This window comes from Gallinula chloropus (genome assembly GCF_964237585.1).
Source record: "Gallinula chloropus genome assembly, chromosome: 5".
Taxonomy (NCBI): domain Eukaryota; kingdom Metazoa; phylum Chordata; class Aves; order Gruiformes; family Rallidae; genus Gallinula; species Gallinula chloropus.
In genome coordinates, this window is record NC_140090.1 from 27,108,939 (window position 1) to 27,123,661 (window position 14,723).

A 14,723-nucleotide genomic window follows, 5' to 3' on the forward strand; every position below is an offset into this window, starting at 1 on the left:
TAGGCGGGACCGCGGCTGGCGGCCCGTTTGAAACTGTCCACCCAGAGCAGCCGGGAGGTGGGCGGCTCCTCTCCTATTGGCTGCTGCTGGGGGAGCGGGCACTGGCGGGGCGGGGGCGCAGGCAGAAGGCGTGCTCCAGCCTGCGCTGCCTATCCCAGGAGTCTGTTAGCGAGAGCGGGCGGGGCCAGGGTAACGGTTGCTCTCCGCAATGGCTGGCGAGCGTCCCTGGCACGGCGATCCTCGCCAATTGCTGGAGAGCTTCCTCCCTTTCCCGGGAGGGTGGGCCGGCCCCTGCTTTCTTATTGGCCAGCGCGGGCCGCCGCCGCCTCGCGATTGGCGGCGGGGCAGAGACGGGCGGGGAGAGGGCGCTGGGGCGGCCATAACCGAAACTCGCGCGTCCCCTCTGGTGTGACAGCCGGGGCAGTGAGGGGCGCGGGTCTGCGCCGGCTGCTGCCCCCGGGGCTTCGGCCCGTCCGCCCGCCGCATGGACGCGGAGGAGGCGCGGAGGCGGAAGGTGGAGGCCGGCAGGGCCAAGGTGTGTGGGGGGCTCCCGGCTGGGGAGGGGAGCCGCGCACGGCCTGGCCCGGCCCCGGCGCGCTGTGGCGGGGCACGGGGCGGTGCGGGGCTCCGGCGCTGGGCTGCTGGCGGCAGAGGAGCGTTGCGGCCGGTTTGGGGCCGTGCCGGGGGCGGGGAGGACAGGGGGGGTATCTGGGGTTATCTGGGCAGCGTGGCTCTGCCGCACGTCCCCCTGCCCGGCGGCGCTCCCCTCGTGGGGCTCCCCGCCTTGCTGCCGAGGTGCCCGGGGGTTATCCCCCCGGAGCACGGGGCAGCGTGCGGCAGCGCGTAGGTCTTCCCCGGGGCCTGGGTTTGGTTTGGGATTCGCTTTTCCCCCACCTCTCCCGTGTTTTACTCGGTTGTTTGTGGAAACACTGTATTTCCCTGTGGGAATCCCCAAGGGGCTTCGGTACTGCAGGCCCCCGGCAGCTCTGCCTCTGGCTCAGGGGTCCCCGGGGCTACAAGGACACGGAGCTGGGAAGCGAGTCCTGAGGAGCCACAGAGATGATCTGAGGGCTGGAGCACCTCTGCTATGAGAACAGGCTGCGAGAGCTGGGCTGGCTCAGCCCAGAGAGAGAAGGCTGCTTCTGGGGAGAGCTCTGAGACCCTTCCCGTCCCTCCAGGGGCTCCAGAACAGCTGGAGGAGGGGCTGGTGCCCAGGGCAGGGAGAGCTAGGCCCAGGGCAACAACTTTCAGCTGCAGGATGGTGGCTGGGAGGCAGAAATCCTTCCTGGGGAGGGGGGAGGCCCTGGCACAGGGTGCCCAGAGAAGCTGGGGCTGCCCCTGGCTCCCTGGCAGGGTTCAAGGCCGGGTTGGATGGGTCTTGGGGCACCCTGGACTGGAAGGGTGTCCCTGCCCATGGCAGGGGTGGCACTGGGGTGTGTGTGTGAGGTCTCTTCCCACCTGAACCAGTCTGCAGGCTCTCTACAGAGGTGATGTGAGGTGACTGATATATAAAGGTGATGTTTTTGTAACAACTGTTTTTTAGAATTATGTGATTAGCATTTGATATGTATTAACCGTCTTAGATACAAACTTCTGCTTTGGTAGTGATGTTCAAGAACTATTTAGAAATCCCTGATTTTTCATAATTCAGTATTTCTGCTGTTTTTGGATGTGTTATCATATATACCTTCTGAGACTCTACTGATGAAGAATGCTTGCAAGCCTGCAGCTCCATCCTTTCCCTGTTCTCACCATCCTAGTGGGAATGACATGAGGGATTGTAGCCAGAAGGTGAGAGCTGAGGCTGCACAGAGCATCAGGAGGTTTGGAGAGATCAGCTCTTTCCATCAGGCTGGAGCCTCCCCACCCCTAATACCAGTCCCAGTGATTCTCCAGTAGGCAAAGGGGCATGGCCTTTTCTGTGTGGGACCTCTCTGGAAATCTGTGTGGTAGGATCAGAGGTGGCTTTGAGCTATGCTGTCACCTGCCAGGTCTTTTCAGCAGTCCTCTGTGTTTCTGTTTCAGCTCCATCCTCCCAGTGCTGTGCTGAAGGGAATGAAAGATAGTGTTACTGGGAGGGGAGTGGGATTGTGTCTGGGCAGCACAGCTCCTCTGGCCATGGCCTGTCGCACCCAGAGGCTGTCACAGCATCTCTCCTCACTCCTGCTTGGTAGCTCCTTGCCCTCTTGCCTTCACAGCCTTGATACATGCTGTGTGGATACCATCACCTGTTGGAGAACAATGCTGTGGTTAGTTTGGGGTTAATACTGAGAGGGGAAACTTTGTGGACAGGAGTTCCTCGGGTGGCTGTGTGTGACCTAGCTTAACATGTCCTCTGTCACCCTTGTCGAGGTGGAATATCTGTTTATAGCTAAAAAAATGTGATCAACTTGCCTTGAATAAGTTATTAGTTCCCACCTGTTGTCCAGCTGCTGTTTGCCATTGAGAAAAAAAAAAGTAGGGACTTGCATTCCATTTCATGCTGTGTGTGCAGAGCCAGGGTTGCATTTAGTATTATTTTAAAACTGTGTGCTAAATGTCTTCTATCTTACCATTTTAAAACTATTGTTAGCCCCCTGTCAGTGTTGCTTCTGCGTGGTGTGTGCACCTGGAGTACTCAGGAGAGTAGAAAGGCAGAGATGGAGTAGTGTTTCCTCCGCTCGTTAAAGTGTCACGGACACTGACTGTGTAGCTCCCAAAGTCTGGGCACCAGGCAGCTTTCAAAAACACCCAGAGAAATGAATGGAAGCAATATCCATGGGGGCTATTGCACACAGAGATGGTAAGGACATGGAGCTGTTGGAGTGAGTCCAGAGGAGGCCATGGATATGATCTGAGGGCTGGAGCCAGGCTGAGACCTGGGCTGGTTCAGCCTGGAGAAGAGAAGGCTGCTTCTGGGGCGAGCTCTGAGACCCTTCCTGTCCCTCCAGAGGCTCCAGGAGAGCTGGAGAGGGGCTGGTGCTGAGGGCAGGGAGGGCCAGGCCCAGAAGAATGGTCTTCAGCTGCGGGAGGGCAGCTGGAGAGGGGCTGGGAGACAGAAATCCTTCCTGGGGAGGGGGGAGGCCGTGGCACAGGGTGCCCAGAGAAGCTGCGGCTGCCCCTGGCTTCCTGGCAGGGTTCAAGGCTGGGTTGGATGGGGCTTGGGGCACCCTGGGTTGGGGGGGTGTCCCTGCCTGTGGCAGGGGGCCACCTGAACCAGTCCAGTGTCTCTGTGATCTGTGTTTGGCTTTGGAAGACAGTCATGCGAGCTGTGGATTCCACATGCTCACACCCAACTTCTACTGTGTGTGGCCCTCTGCTTGCTTGCCCTGGTTTTGCATCTTACATACCTATAGCTGTAGAGATACTGTGTAGCACAGAGTCACATTGGGCCGGTTACCACAACAAATGCTCTTAGTGTATATCTTGCTGTTAATCTGTGCGTGTTTTTAAGGCTGTGGTAGGACATGTCCCTGCTGCTGAGTAGGTGAGCTGCTGGGCTGTAACTTGCTTCAGAAACATCCTTTGGATGCTCATGTTTTTGAAGGCTTGAATATAATAGAGCAGTAGGGAAATGTCCCTTCTGTTTTTTCATTTTCTTTCATGTTTTTGTTTGTTTGGTTTGGTTTTGCTTTCTTTGCACTGCCCTCCTGAATACCAACACAGTTTTGGAAGGGAGAAAGCACATCTGCTCCAGGTCCCTTCTTCCTGCAGTGCAGGCCTACAGCAGCTTATGGCCATCCCATCTCCAGGCTGATACCAAAGTGTTCAGTGTCCATCCACGTCAGCTTCCTGAATTACCTCACCACATTGTAGTGAGGGCACTCACTATGGCAGGGGACAAGGGTGCGTGTGGTGCAGCCTCTGTTGTAGCAACCTGGCTTGTAGCAATACACACAGTCATGATGGCTGTGGTCTGGTGCTGCTGGAATGTGGAAGTGTGAGCTAGTGGGAGCTTCCGTGGGGTTTTCTGCCTTCCCACCTCAGCCTTTCCACCCCAAATTTTATTTCTTTCTGTCTTTAGCAGACTAAAGTCGAAGGATTCCAAGTAATGACTTGGGAAAGGGATACAGTGTGAATGCTTTCTTCCTTAAACTAGTATTTGTTTTATTCTCTTCCTATCAGAATAAAACCTCTGTTATTGAAATGTGTTTATCACCAAATAATGATTCCAAGTGCTGTACTGACTGGAAGTTTGTCATGATTTGGCAGCTAGGTACTGACTGTTGCAGGTACCCCAGTTTCTGATACCCACAGTACTGGCAGCCGAGGTGGTAACTGAGAAAGAGACCAGACCCCAGGTATTCAGTGCTGCCTTTTATTCCCTTGTCCTCCACCTTGTGTTAGCTAGAGTGCCTGTTGGGCAGCTGCACCTCTGGTTACACGCCTGTATGTGCCACATCTTGTGTTCATGAAGTTCTTTCTGTTCATGCATTTTATGTGGTAGGAGCTGAAAAAGGAGCCTTGGTTTTCCAGAAAGTTTTCCTGCCTCATCAGTTTGAGGAAACTCCAGAAAATCTTTCTGGGTTTTGTCTAAGAGCAATCACTGCTTGTGTTTACTGTATCCAGGAGGTGGACTGAGGTTTATTTAAACTGCCTGCATGGTGCTGATACGGTTTTCTGCTCTGTGCCTTTGTCTATGGGTATTCCTTCAGTTCTGATTTCTGAAGCATGTGAAACAGTAATCAAGGAGTAAATTAGGTGAGAGCTGAAGAATACTGCATGTGCTGGAGTCTTCTCCTCTGTGCTGGTCCATGCTGCTGGCGCTGGTCAGCTTGCAATAACGTGGTGGAAGGATGCCAGTGCTGTGGTTAATCAGGGTCAGGGGTGACATGGGGACCACACGGCACAGGACTGGGCAGGCTTAGCCTTCTAGTTCCAGGATGCTTGTGTGGTGCTGGCATTCGGATTCAGAGATGCTTGCGGCTGCCACTCTTCACTGGCTGGTCTTGGTGGAATGAAACTGTGTGGTATATCAGTACCTACAGAAAGGTTGGGTGCTCCATTATAGATTGCTGCTTTCAGGTGCTGTGGTGTGCTCTGTCTTGGCTGGGAAGTTTTCACCTTTGATTCTGTGAGTCTATGATCACGCCCCTTTCGAAGGATCCAATTCTTGATTTGCTTTCTGGCAGCCTAAGCAGAGTGGTCTGGGTTGGAAGGGACCCCAAGGATCACAGAGCTCCAACCCCCTGCTAGAGGCAGGGCCACCAACCTCCAGGCCTGGAGCTACACAAGGTTGCCCAGGGCCCCATCCAGCCTGGCTTTGAACACCTCCAGGGACAGGGCATCCACCCCCTCTCTGGGCAGCCTGTTCCAGCCCCTCACCACTCTCTCTGGAAAGAACTTCCCCCAAATATCCAATTTAAACCTTCCCTCCTTTAGCTTCACTCCATCCCCCTTGTCCTGCCAGTCTCTGCCCTTTAACAAGCAGATTCCCCTCCTGTTTCTCTGCTCCCTTCAGGGACGGGAAGGCTGCAATGAGGTCTTGTATTGGGGTTGCAGCTCTGGACCCCGGACTCCAGCTGGGGCCTCAAGAGGGCAGAGCAGAGAGGACCAATCCCCTCCCTGTCTGTGCTGCCACCCTTTTTCTGATGGAGCCCAGGATACCATTGGCCTTCAGAGCTGCAAGAGCACACTGCTGGCTCATGGGAAGTTTCTCATCCACCAGAATCCCCAGGTCCTTCTCAGGATCTCCCCAGGATGGGGCAGACACTTTCATCATCGTCATGCACATTACTACTTCATGTTGGATGGCTCTCTGTGTATCTAGTGAATACTTTTGTGGTGACATTTAAATTCATGTAGCTGATGAAAGGCTTTGGAAACCTGGTCCTGTCCCAACTCGCGCTTCATCCAGTGATTCCATAGATCTGGAGTGTGTTGAACTTCAAACACTTCCATGGACCAACAAGTGCAGTAGTTCTGTAAAGCTTTGGAGTAGCTGGATATTTCTGCATGATGGGTATTATGATTTTAATGTTTATTGTATGTCAGTGGGGCAAAACAAGTTCTGTTTTCTTTGAACTGTGCCTTTAAAAACCGGATACCTGTTTAGATATTCAGTGTCAAATACTTGGTCTCCATGAAATCATTCACCGCTGTCTGCAGTGGCTACTCTCTCTGCCTTTCCTTTCTCAGCTTTTCTGATCACTTTGGGCCCAATTTTCCCTTCCCCCCCCCCCCCCCCCCCCATTTCAGCAGCTTCCTCTCCTCTCCATTTCTCCACAGGTCCCCTGCTGACCCTTTTCCCCATGCTATCAGGTTAATAAGTGCGGTAGCTATTTTTGGCACAGATTGCCGTTGGTAAGAGCTGGTGTTAACCCTTGATTTCAGCAAACAGTGTTGGTGTTCATACTGGCCTGTTTATTTTGTAAGGAACCCATCAATCTTTGGTTTAAATCTGCATTCAGTGTTAATAATGATGGAAACTACAGAAGGGTAATCTTAAAAATAAGCCTTTTGCACATAAACGTCTTAACTGCTGGTAAGAAATGGATGTCCTTCTGCAAATATAACCAACTTCTAAGCTGTCTGCTCGGGGGAGCAGGTGTGTAGCCGTGTTATCTGTTGAGTAGCTAAGTTATTGGGTAGCAGTTGCTATGGGTGTAAGGAGAAAGGACTAAACTAAATCCACTTCATGAGTTGAATGAAAAGGACAAGGATTTTCTGCAAGGTGCCTGTTTGTCAGGAAACCCATGCTGTCAATCAGTGGATTTTCTTATATGTTGCAGATATGTTTGCATCACATTATCGTTTGACTCTCTTATCTTATCACGAGGATGTATTAACAGTGTGCTTGATAATCTGTGGTTGTAACCTTAGAGAAGGCTTTTCCTTATGAGAAGGATGGCTGGATTTATGCTATGAGGGAGATGTTGCTTGGAAATGCTGCCTAAACACAATACTAGAGTTGAAATTACAATAGTCCTGTTTAAGGTGTTAAGGAAACTTGGGTAATAAATTCCAGCGGTGACATTCTTTACAGGTCCCTGGTGCTTCGTGGAGTTGCACTTAGTCTGATAAAGTAGAGCATCTGATTCTTCAACAGAAGAAATTAAAATGACCTGGCTTAATTGATTTTCTATTTATGTACTGCTTTCTGGTGAGGAAGTTTTTGCTGTATTCTCTTAAGGGGATGGCCGGGAAGGAGTGTGAGGATTCACTTCCGTTAATTTTAATCTTCAAGCTTACGCTGGCAAAGATCTGTTTGGATACGTTTCTAGGGGGTTATTGGGGTTTTTTTGCCAGTCTTGCAGAAAGGCTACTCAATTATTATTATTTTTTTTTCCCCCTAATGATTCTAGCATATTAACAACTCGTTCCTTTACTAATCTGTCTTGCTGTAATTCTGGATTGTCACTGACTTACAAAGTTTCACTGAGTAAAATTTGCTGCTTGTATTGAAATGAGTCTTTAGTACCGGTGTGAGATTCCTTGCTTAACTGCACAGTTATCCAGTATGTTCTGAACTTGTGGAAAGTGGGAAGACCAAGCAGGTTTTTCTGCAGATGTATATATTTTATCGAGACGGGATCTTCATCACCCATGAGTGTGTTAATCTTGTGGTCCTGCTACCTTTTCCTCACTTACCTCTCCCTCTACCTCTTCCAATCTTTCCTGCACAGCTTGCTTACTTCAGACAGCGAAAACCAAAAGGTGACGTCGCGCAGCCGCAGAAAAAGACGGCGAAGAGGAAGGGCTCGTCTGTCCACACGCATGACCTTCCGAAGGCAGAGCACGCACCAGCGGCCCAAGGCGCTGCTCAGGGTATAGAGGGTAAGGCTGAAGACACCAACCTACTAGAGGCAGCAGCAGAAACAGAGGTAAATCTTGGTATTTCTTGTGTTTCGCTTCACTGTGTCTGCAGATGACAAGTATTTCTGGGGATTGTTTTACTCGGTGGGGTGTGAGCTCTCTGGTGCTGTCACCTAGCTGCCATTGAGGAGTAGGTAAAGTATTTGCACTTCATTAGCTCTCTTACAAAGTGATGTGAATAACTGGAAAAAAAACTGTCTCCATTATATGGGCTAGACATCTGGTTTTGTCACAGAGCTGCCTGCTGGAGTCTGTCCTCTTTCGCTGTCATGAACTTCTCTTTGGGCAGATGTTTGGTTATGTGGCTGTGACCTGGCACAGCCAATGGCATCCTGGCTTCTATCAAAAATAGTGTGGCCAGTAAGTCTGGGGAAGTGATTGTGTCCCTGTAATGGGCACTGGTGAGGCCACACCTCGAGTGTTGAGTCCAGTTTTGGGCTCCTCACCATAAGAAGGATATTGAGGTCCTGGAGTGTGTCCAGAGAATGGCAACCAGGCTGGGGAAGGGACTGGAGGGCAAATCTTCTGAGGAGTGGCTGAGGGAGCTGGGGGTGTACAGCCTGGAGAAGAGGAGGCTGAGGGGAGACCTTCTCAACACCTACACTGACCTGCCATGGGGATGCAGAGAGGTGGGTGATGGTCTCTTCAGCCAGGGGACAGGAGATGGGACAAGGGGAAATGGGCTCAAGCTGTGCCAGGGCAGGGTCAGCTCAGCTGTGAGGGAAAAGTTCTTCCCTGGAAGAGTTGTCAGGACCTGGCACAGGCTGCCCAGGGAGGGGCTGAGTCACCTTCCCTGGGTGTGTTTAACAGACAGGGAGATGAGGTGCTCAGGGATCTGGTTTAGCTTAGGATGGGAATGGTTGGACTTGATGATTTTAAAGATCTTTTCCAGCCTTGTGACTCTGACTTCGTGGAATGGCAAATCCATGCATAGTAGATGGGCAAAGCTGTCAGGATCTTCTAATGCACAGTATTGGTTTGGTTTTGTATTGCTTTGCTGGCTCAAATGTGCTTAATGCTTTCTGAAATAATGTGATTTGTTCCAGCAAGCTCTTAGTAGCCATTGTAAAGCTGAAGCCAGTGTAGACATTGGGTTTGCTGATAAATTTAAAATGTGACTCTGCTTCTGCCTGACACGTTTCAGTATGTTTGTACTGATGACACTCTAGAGGTGGGTAACCCTGTAGTTGCGTCGGTAAGCACAGAAACAGAGCCACTGGTACAGCATCAGCTAATAGATGTACTGGTCTGCCTGGATGAAGCAGTTGCCTCATTTGGTTGGATGAGAAGCTCAACATAAGCCAACAATGTGTGCTTGCAGCTCAAGAAGGCCAACCATGTCCTGGGCTACAGCAAAAGGAGCATGGCCAGCAGGTTGAGGGAGGGATTCTGCCCCTCTGCTCTGCTCCTGAGACCCCACCTGGAGTGCTGGGTCCAGTTCTGGAGTCCTCAACATAAGAAGGACATGGATCTGTTGAAGCAGGTCCAGAGGAGGACAATGAAGATGCTCAGAGCACCTCTCCAGTGAAGCCAGGCTGGGAGAGTTGGGCTTGTTCACCTTGGGGAGCTGCTTTGTGCAGGGAAGGTTGCAGGCTGCCTTTTCTAAATAGTGCTGTTGCCTTCTTTGTCCTGGTCTGAATTAAATCAGAGGTAAATATCTTTCAAGATATCAAGCATCAGAAAATATTACTGCTTTCATTGTCTTCTGAATCATTTTAGCATGTTTGATCTCCTGTTAGTTTACTAATATTTAAGATTAGATTAAAGAGTGCTTAATGACATTTGCAAGGTAGAAAAGCAGAAAATAAAACACTGAATCTCTGACTTAGCCCTACACTTTTGTGTGGACATTCATAATAATTTTCATATCTTTGGATTTACTTTGTTCACTTAACCACATGTGACTGGCTGAGTTCAGTATTCCAGTCCATCTCTCGCTGGTATGCTGTCTCTCAACACAGCCTGTTCAGCCCTCTGGTCTCAGGGTATTGCCAAAACAATTCTGCTTTTCCCTTTATTTCTTTAAAATGGGAATAACTTAATGTCTTGACTTGTTTACTTGCCAGGGGAGTGCTGACTTGTCCAACTGGGATGTACTGAATGATGCTGCCACTGAAGTAAGTGTGAGTGAATGTCTCTAGTGAGAGATGCTGCTACATGTGTGGAGGAAGAGTATGATAATTGGTTACGAAAATTATTAGTTCTTGAGCATGATTATTAAACCTGATGGACGATGCTATTTTGCTATTTTACAGTTAAAACTGGGTAGTTACCTGTATGGGGAGTGAGACTGGTTGCTTTTAGTGAAAGCACAGACCTTATCCAGAGAAAATTAAGCAATGTTTTTAGTCAAAAAGTAGGTTTGTTCTTTAACTGTTTCATACATAAAAGCAAAAAAAAAGTTAAAATAAAACACAAGATAGTTTCTCAGGAGCAATACTGTCATGACTGTCACGGAGGAGATACTATGGGATTGATTGGAGCAGCTTCTCTCCTTGTTCTTGGTGGGGGTTTTTTTTGGTTTTGCTGTTGAAGGGCATAGAAAATCAGAGTATGTTGAGTATTAATCTGCAATAGCTGCTCACACTAGAATTGAATTTTAAATCATTATTATTTTTCCTAAGGATGGACTGTTCTGTCACCACATATGGATGTAAAAGTATTGTTTAGTTTCTGTCATATTCTCCCCTCTTCCCCCCCTGCAGCTTCTGAGTTGGAGTTTTACATCTCAATGTGTCAGAATGGTACTTTACCACAACTTGGTGCTATTGAATCACAAGGCTCTTTTCTCCCTAATTTACTTTTGTGCCTTAAAAGTATTGTATGAGACTGTTATCTAGCATTTTTATGCAACATTTTTTAAGAATTAAGGGCTTAATGTATAATGTTTCTATTAGATGTAAAGTCCCAAGGTTGAATTACTTTTAAGCTCGAATTTGGTCAGAATTTAAGCTTGAAAATTTTGGTTCAGTGTAATTGCAAACCAGAAATGGCATGTTTTGGTGAATAAATCAGAGTTTTCTTTCTTTTCTGAAGGAAGCTATGATGAATTCTGCTGCAGAATACAGTGAACTTGATGCTAAGGTGTGTCGGGCAAGAATAGCTGAGTTAGAGAACAGACTGTGGGAGAAGCAAGAAGCGGTGGAAACCCTCACTGTGCAAATGGACGACCTGCAGGAACAACTTAGCCAGCACAGTGACTCTAGACAACTTCAGGTACCTTTGAGAGAACTGGATAATGGGGTTGATAGTACTGTTGTTGAATCCTACAAAAGGTTTAAGAGGCAAAACTAAGACTAAGCATTGCTTTTTTTCAGAAGTGCTTCACCTCGCTAGTGTGTGCTGTGAAATGCAGAACTGAGGCCTTCTAGGGCTTCATGTTGCTTGAATCAAGTGAGGGTAATATTTTGGGTTTTGAGAGGTTTTATGAACTGCATAGTTAAATTCTTCTGCTGAGAAATGGTTGAACACTTGCTACTAGTTTTTAATTGATAAACTTTCTTCCTATATTGAGGAGCAGGCCTCTACAGAGAAAACATGCAAGAACCACTTAGTTGTTCATGTGTTGAGGTAGGGGTGCAGTGTATGAGCTTGGGGTTTCTATTTTTATAAAGGTTGTTTTAAATAGTTACTGAAACATCAGTGTTTCCATGGATATGCCTGCAAACCACTTCAGCCATGCAGCTGGGCTCCTTCTCAGGTGTGCACCACCACTATGTATTATTTTTTCCCCAGAGATCATTCATGCTTTTTGAATTTATAAATACTTGTGGCTTTCTGGTTTTAGCATCTTGTGGTTGGTGTTTTTTTCTGTATGGGCAAATGATTAAGTAGAAGAAATTGAACTTTAATAAACTGACATGTACCTTACTCTCTCCCAAAATATTAACAATAGCTATTTTTCAATTCCCTTTCTCTAGCATTTCTATGTGAAGGGAAATGATCAGGTGCTACTGAAGAATGGTTACTTCCCCCTTTACATGCTGTTTTTCTCCTTTTAGGACTGGGAAACAAAACCACTTCCTGTTGGTGAGAAATACATTGAAAAGATTAATGTGATTAACGTAAAACAGGATTAATTTATCCCATCCCATTAGCTTTCACTCATGTGGCTGAAAAGAAGAGCTGACAGATAGGAAACAACTTAAGGAGTACTAAGTGCTCATTACATCCTGTAAAAAAAACCTTGATTGCTTTTGCATCAGTAACATCTACAAAATTTTTAAGTAAAGAGATTAATTTAGTCGCTGGCACTCTATCACTTGTTTAAAAAAGTTAGCTGTCTTTGAGATGAATGTAAGATTCCTCTTTCATCACCATCATGTTGGAACACAAATATTTCTGGTCCTTTGGTGCAAGTTTGTTTAAGCTTCAGTGGAGCTACAGACTTTCAACTGCTTCACTTTGTGAAAGCTTACTGCTTTCCTAATGTTCTAAGATTGTTTTAATTTTCAGACTGTTTCTTGTGATCCATGTAGGAAACTACTGTTCAAGAGCAGAATGAAGTCATCAGGCAACTAACAACCTGCCTTCAACAGGCAAAGAAGGATCGGGATGACCTACAGGAAGAGGCTTCACATGTAGCCAGTCAGATCCATGATTTACAGCTTCAGTTACATCAGGTGAGCCTCTCCAATTTCTGTTTCCTTACAAAGGGTGTAAGAATAGATTTGGCACATGAACATGAAAATGTACTGAGCTTATCACATAGGCCTTCGTAGTTCACTTTGCAATACAGAAGTGAAAATGATGTCAAGGTGAGGCAGTTTTCCCCAGTTTCTAGGGAGAAGTCTTGGAAATATCCTTCTATCTCCCACTTACTTGCTTGTGTAGTGTTTGGGAGGTTGTTACTCTTCTCTGTCCGTCAGTTTAGCCCTTGTAAGGGAATTCTACCCCATACTCTTGGTTTGGGATCACTGTAATGATACAGACTGTGTGTGATCAGTTTTCCTTGCCTTTGCCAAAGAGAGCTCCGACTGTCTGCGCAGGCAACTGTAGCAGCTGTTCCACAGACTTGCAGTGTTGAGGTAATGTGACTTGGCTCAAAGGAGGAGATTTAAAATAACCTGAAGACAGTTGATGCAGTGCCTGTGATGTGCAGAAACCTGCTGCAGTGCAACAAGTTTATTGTGGACCTGATCCCTACATAAAGAGATCCTACAGCCTTTCATCTACTTCAGTTTTTCCCTAAAATACCTTAGTGTTTTTCGGGGACGCTCAGTGTCCTAGTGGCAAGGCTCTCTAAGCACCTCTGTATTTGTTTTCTCAGGAACATTGTAGTATACACTGGGGAGTTATGTTTATGCTTACTTACTATTTCAGGTTTCCAAGATAAGAATTGCTCTAGGATGGATTACACTTCTTACATGACTGGTTGGGGGGGGGGGGTGTGTGTGTAAGAAAACAAAACCAAACCCCTGGCACTTAGTCAAGTCCAGGGATTATCTTGAACGAATTTCTCATACCTTGGAAAACAAATCCTCTGCTAAATGAAATTCTAACTTTGGAAAAAAATAAAACCATACTACTTTCTGTCTAGAGTCTTGATTGCTAGTAGCAAAGTATGGGGTAATAGTGAAAATTACTGTAAAGATGATTGTTGGGATTTGCTCTGCAGGCCGTCAAAAGACAAAGATAAAGCCTCTAAATAGCACTTCAGGCATATTTAAATAAGGCTAGTGATGTAATACAAGTTGGCTCTGGAAGCACATCAACTTTGACAGATGAAAGCACTAATACTGTCTTAAATATTATCTTCTTGGTTTTAGCAAAGCCTTTAGAAAAAAAGGTTTTAAAAATGGGAGTAAAATGTGTTTTATTCATAGGGGTAAAGATTTTATTTTCATTTGTTGGAAGGTGGAGAGAAAAAACCTTTTATATGGAGCTGTACATCCTTTGCAGAGAGACTGGTTATGTTCTTTGTGCTCTTACCAGTATGTCCAGTCCATTGGAAGCCCTGCTTTGTTTTGGGGGCTTTGGAGACATGGATTATCTAACCTTTATATCTTTACAGAAAGTAATAGTAACTAAGACATGACAAGTGTTGTCTGAGCTTTTAGGGAGATTTTTATTTATGGAGAATGAAAGACACAGGGTAAATCCATGTAAGTGAATACAGTGTAGTTTGTGCAAAAAGCAAGAGTTGTATGTGAGTTATCGTGATGGAGACACTTCTGACTGTACCTTTATCTGTTCAGGTTAATGAGATGCTGAGAAGTAAAACCCCTGGGAAGAATGCAATATTAGAAGCCCAGCAGCAGATGTCCCTGTTTCAGAATCGTCTCAGAGAGCAAAATGCACATTTGGAGATGCTGCGCCAGAAAGCACATGACCTGGAAGTACAGCTGGAGACTTCTCAAAAGGTAAAAATTACTTAAGGTGCCTTTATAGAGTTCTAAACATTCTTTTTTGTTGTGATCATGCAAGACAAGGTGGTGCTTGCTGGAGTAAGACCCTGCAATGAAGACTTAATTTGTGCATGAGGTAACGTTGATGCCTCAGCAGTGAAACTGCACTCTGAAGGTAGTGATGTTCAGCCAAGGCAGAACAGCTGCTTGCAGTTTAAGATTTTTATTTTTAAGATAAGGATTCAGTTCTGGCTCTTCAAAATTTGCTTATTTACTGAAATTACTCCCATCAGTTTCTGTTGCAGTGGATTGGTCTCTAACTCTTGCTAAATTGTTTTATATTAGAAGTCTCCATCAGAAGCAGGTCCATCCAGTGTTTGTTGGACTGAGGCATGTGGGAACACAACTGACAGGCATGCAGTGGGGTGAGGGGTGCTGGGTATGCTATGTGAGTACATAGCAGCACAGTTGTGTGTGAACTTGAAACACCTGTTTGAGGGGAACTATGTCTGTAACTGTTAGCTTCAAATCTTAAAAAAAAAAAGAGGAGAAACTTGTATGGGAATATTTTGATGTAATAGT

The 14,723-nt window shown here is 46.8% G+C and overlaps 1 protein-coding gene across 1 annotated transcript in view; it reads left to right on the forward strand.

Moving 5' to 3' along the window:
* Nucleotides 1-484: 484 nt before the first annotated feature.
* PCNT (pericentrin) overlaps nucleotides 485-14,723 on the forward strand; it is a gene marked incomplete at its 5' end in the record, with an annotated part of 103,236 nt that continues 88,997 nt past the window's right edge. Inside the window, 6 exons of the mRNA XM_084264961.1 lie at nucleotides 485-535; nucleotides 7,605-7,802; nucleotides 9,861-9,911; nucleotides 10,831-11,010; nucleotides 12,273-12,416; nucleotides 13,992-14,156. Coding sequence (XP_084121087.1) covers nucleotides 485-535; nucleotides 7,605-7,802; nucleotides 9,861-9,911; nucleotides 10,831-11,010; nucleotides 12,273-12,416; nucleotides 13,992-14,156 — 789 coding nt within the window. The remainder of the gene's footprint in view (nucleotides 536-7,604; nucleotides 7,803-9,860; nucleotides 9,912-10,830; nucleotides 11,011-12,272; nucleotides 12,417-13,991; nucleotides 14,157-14,723) is intronic.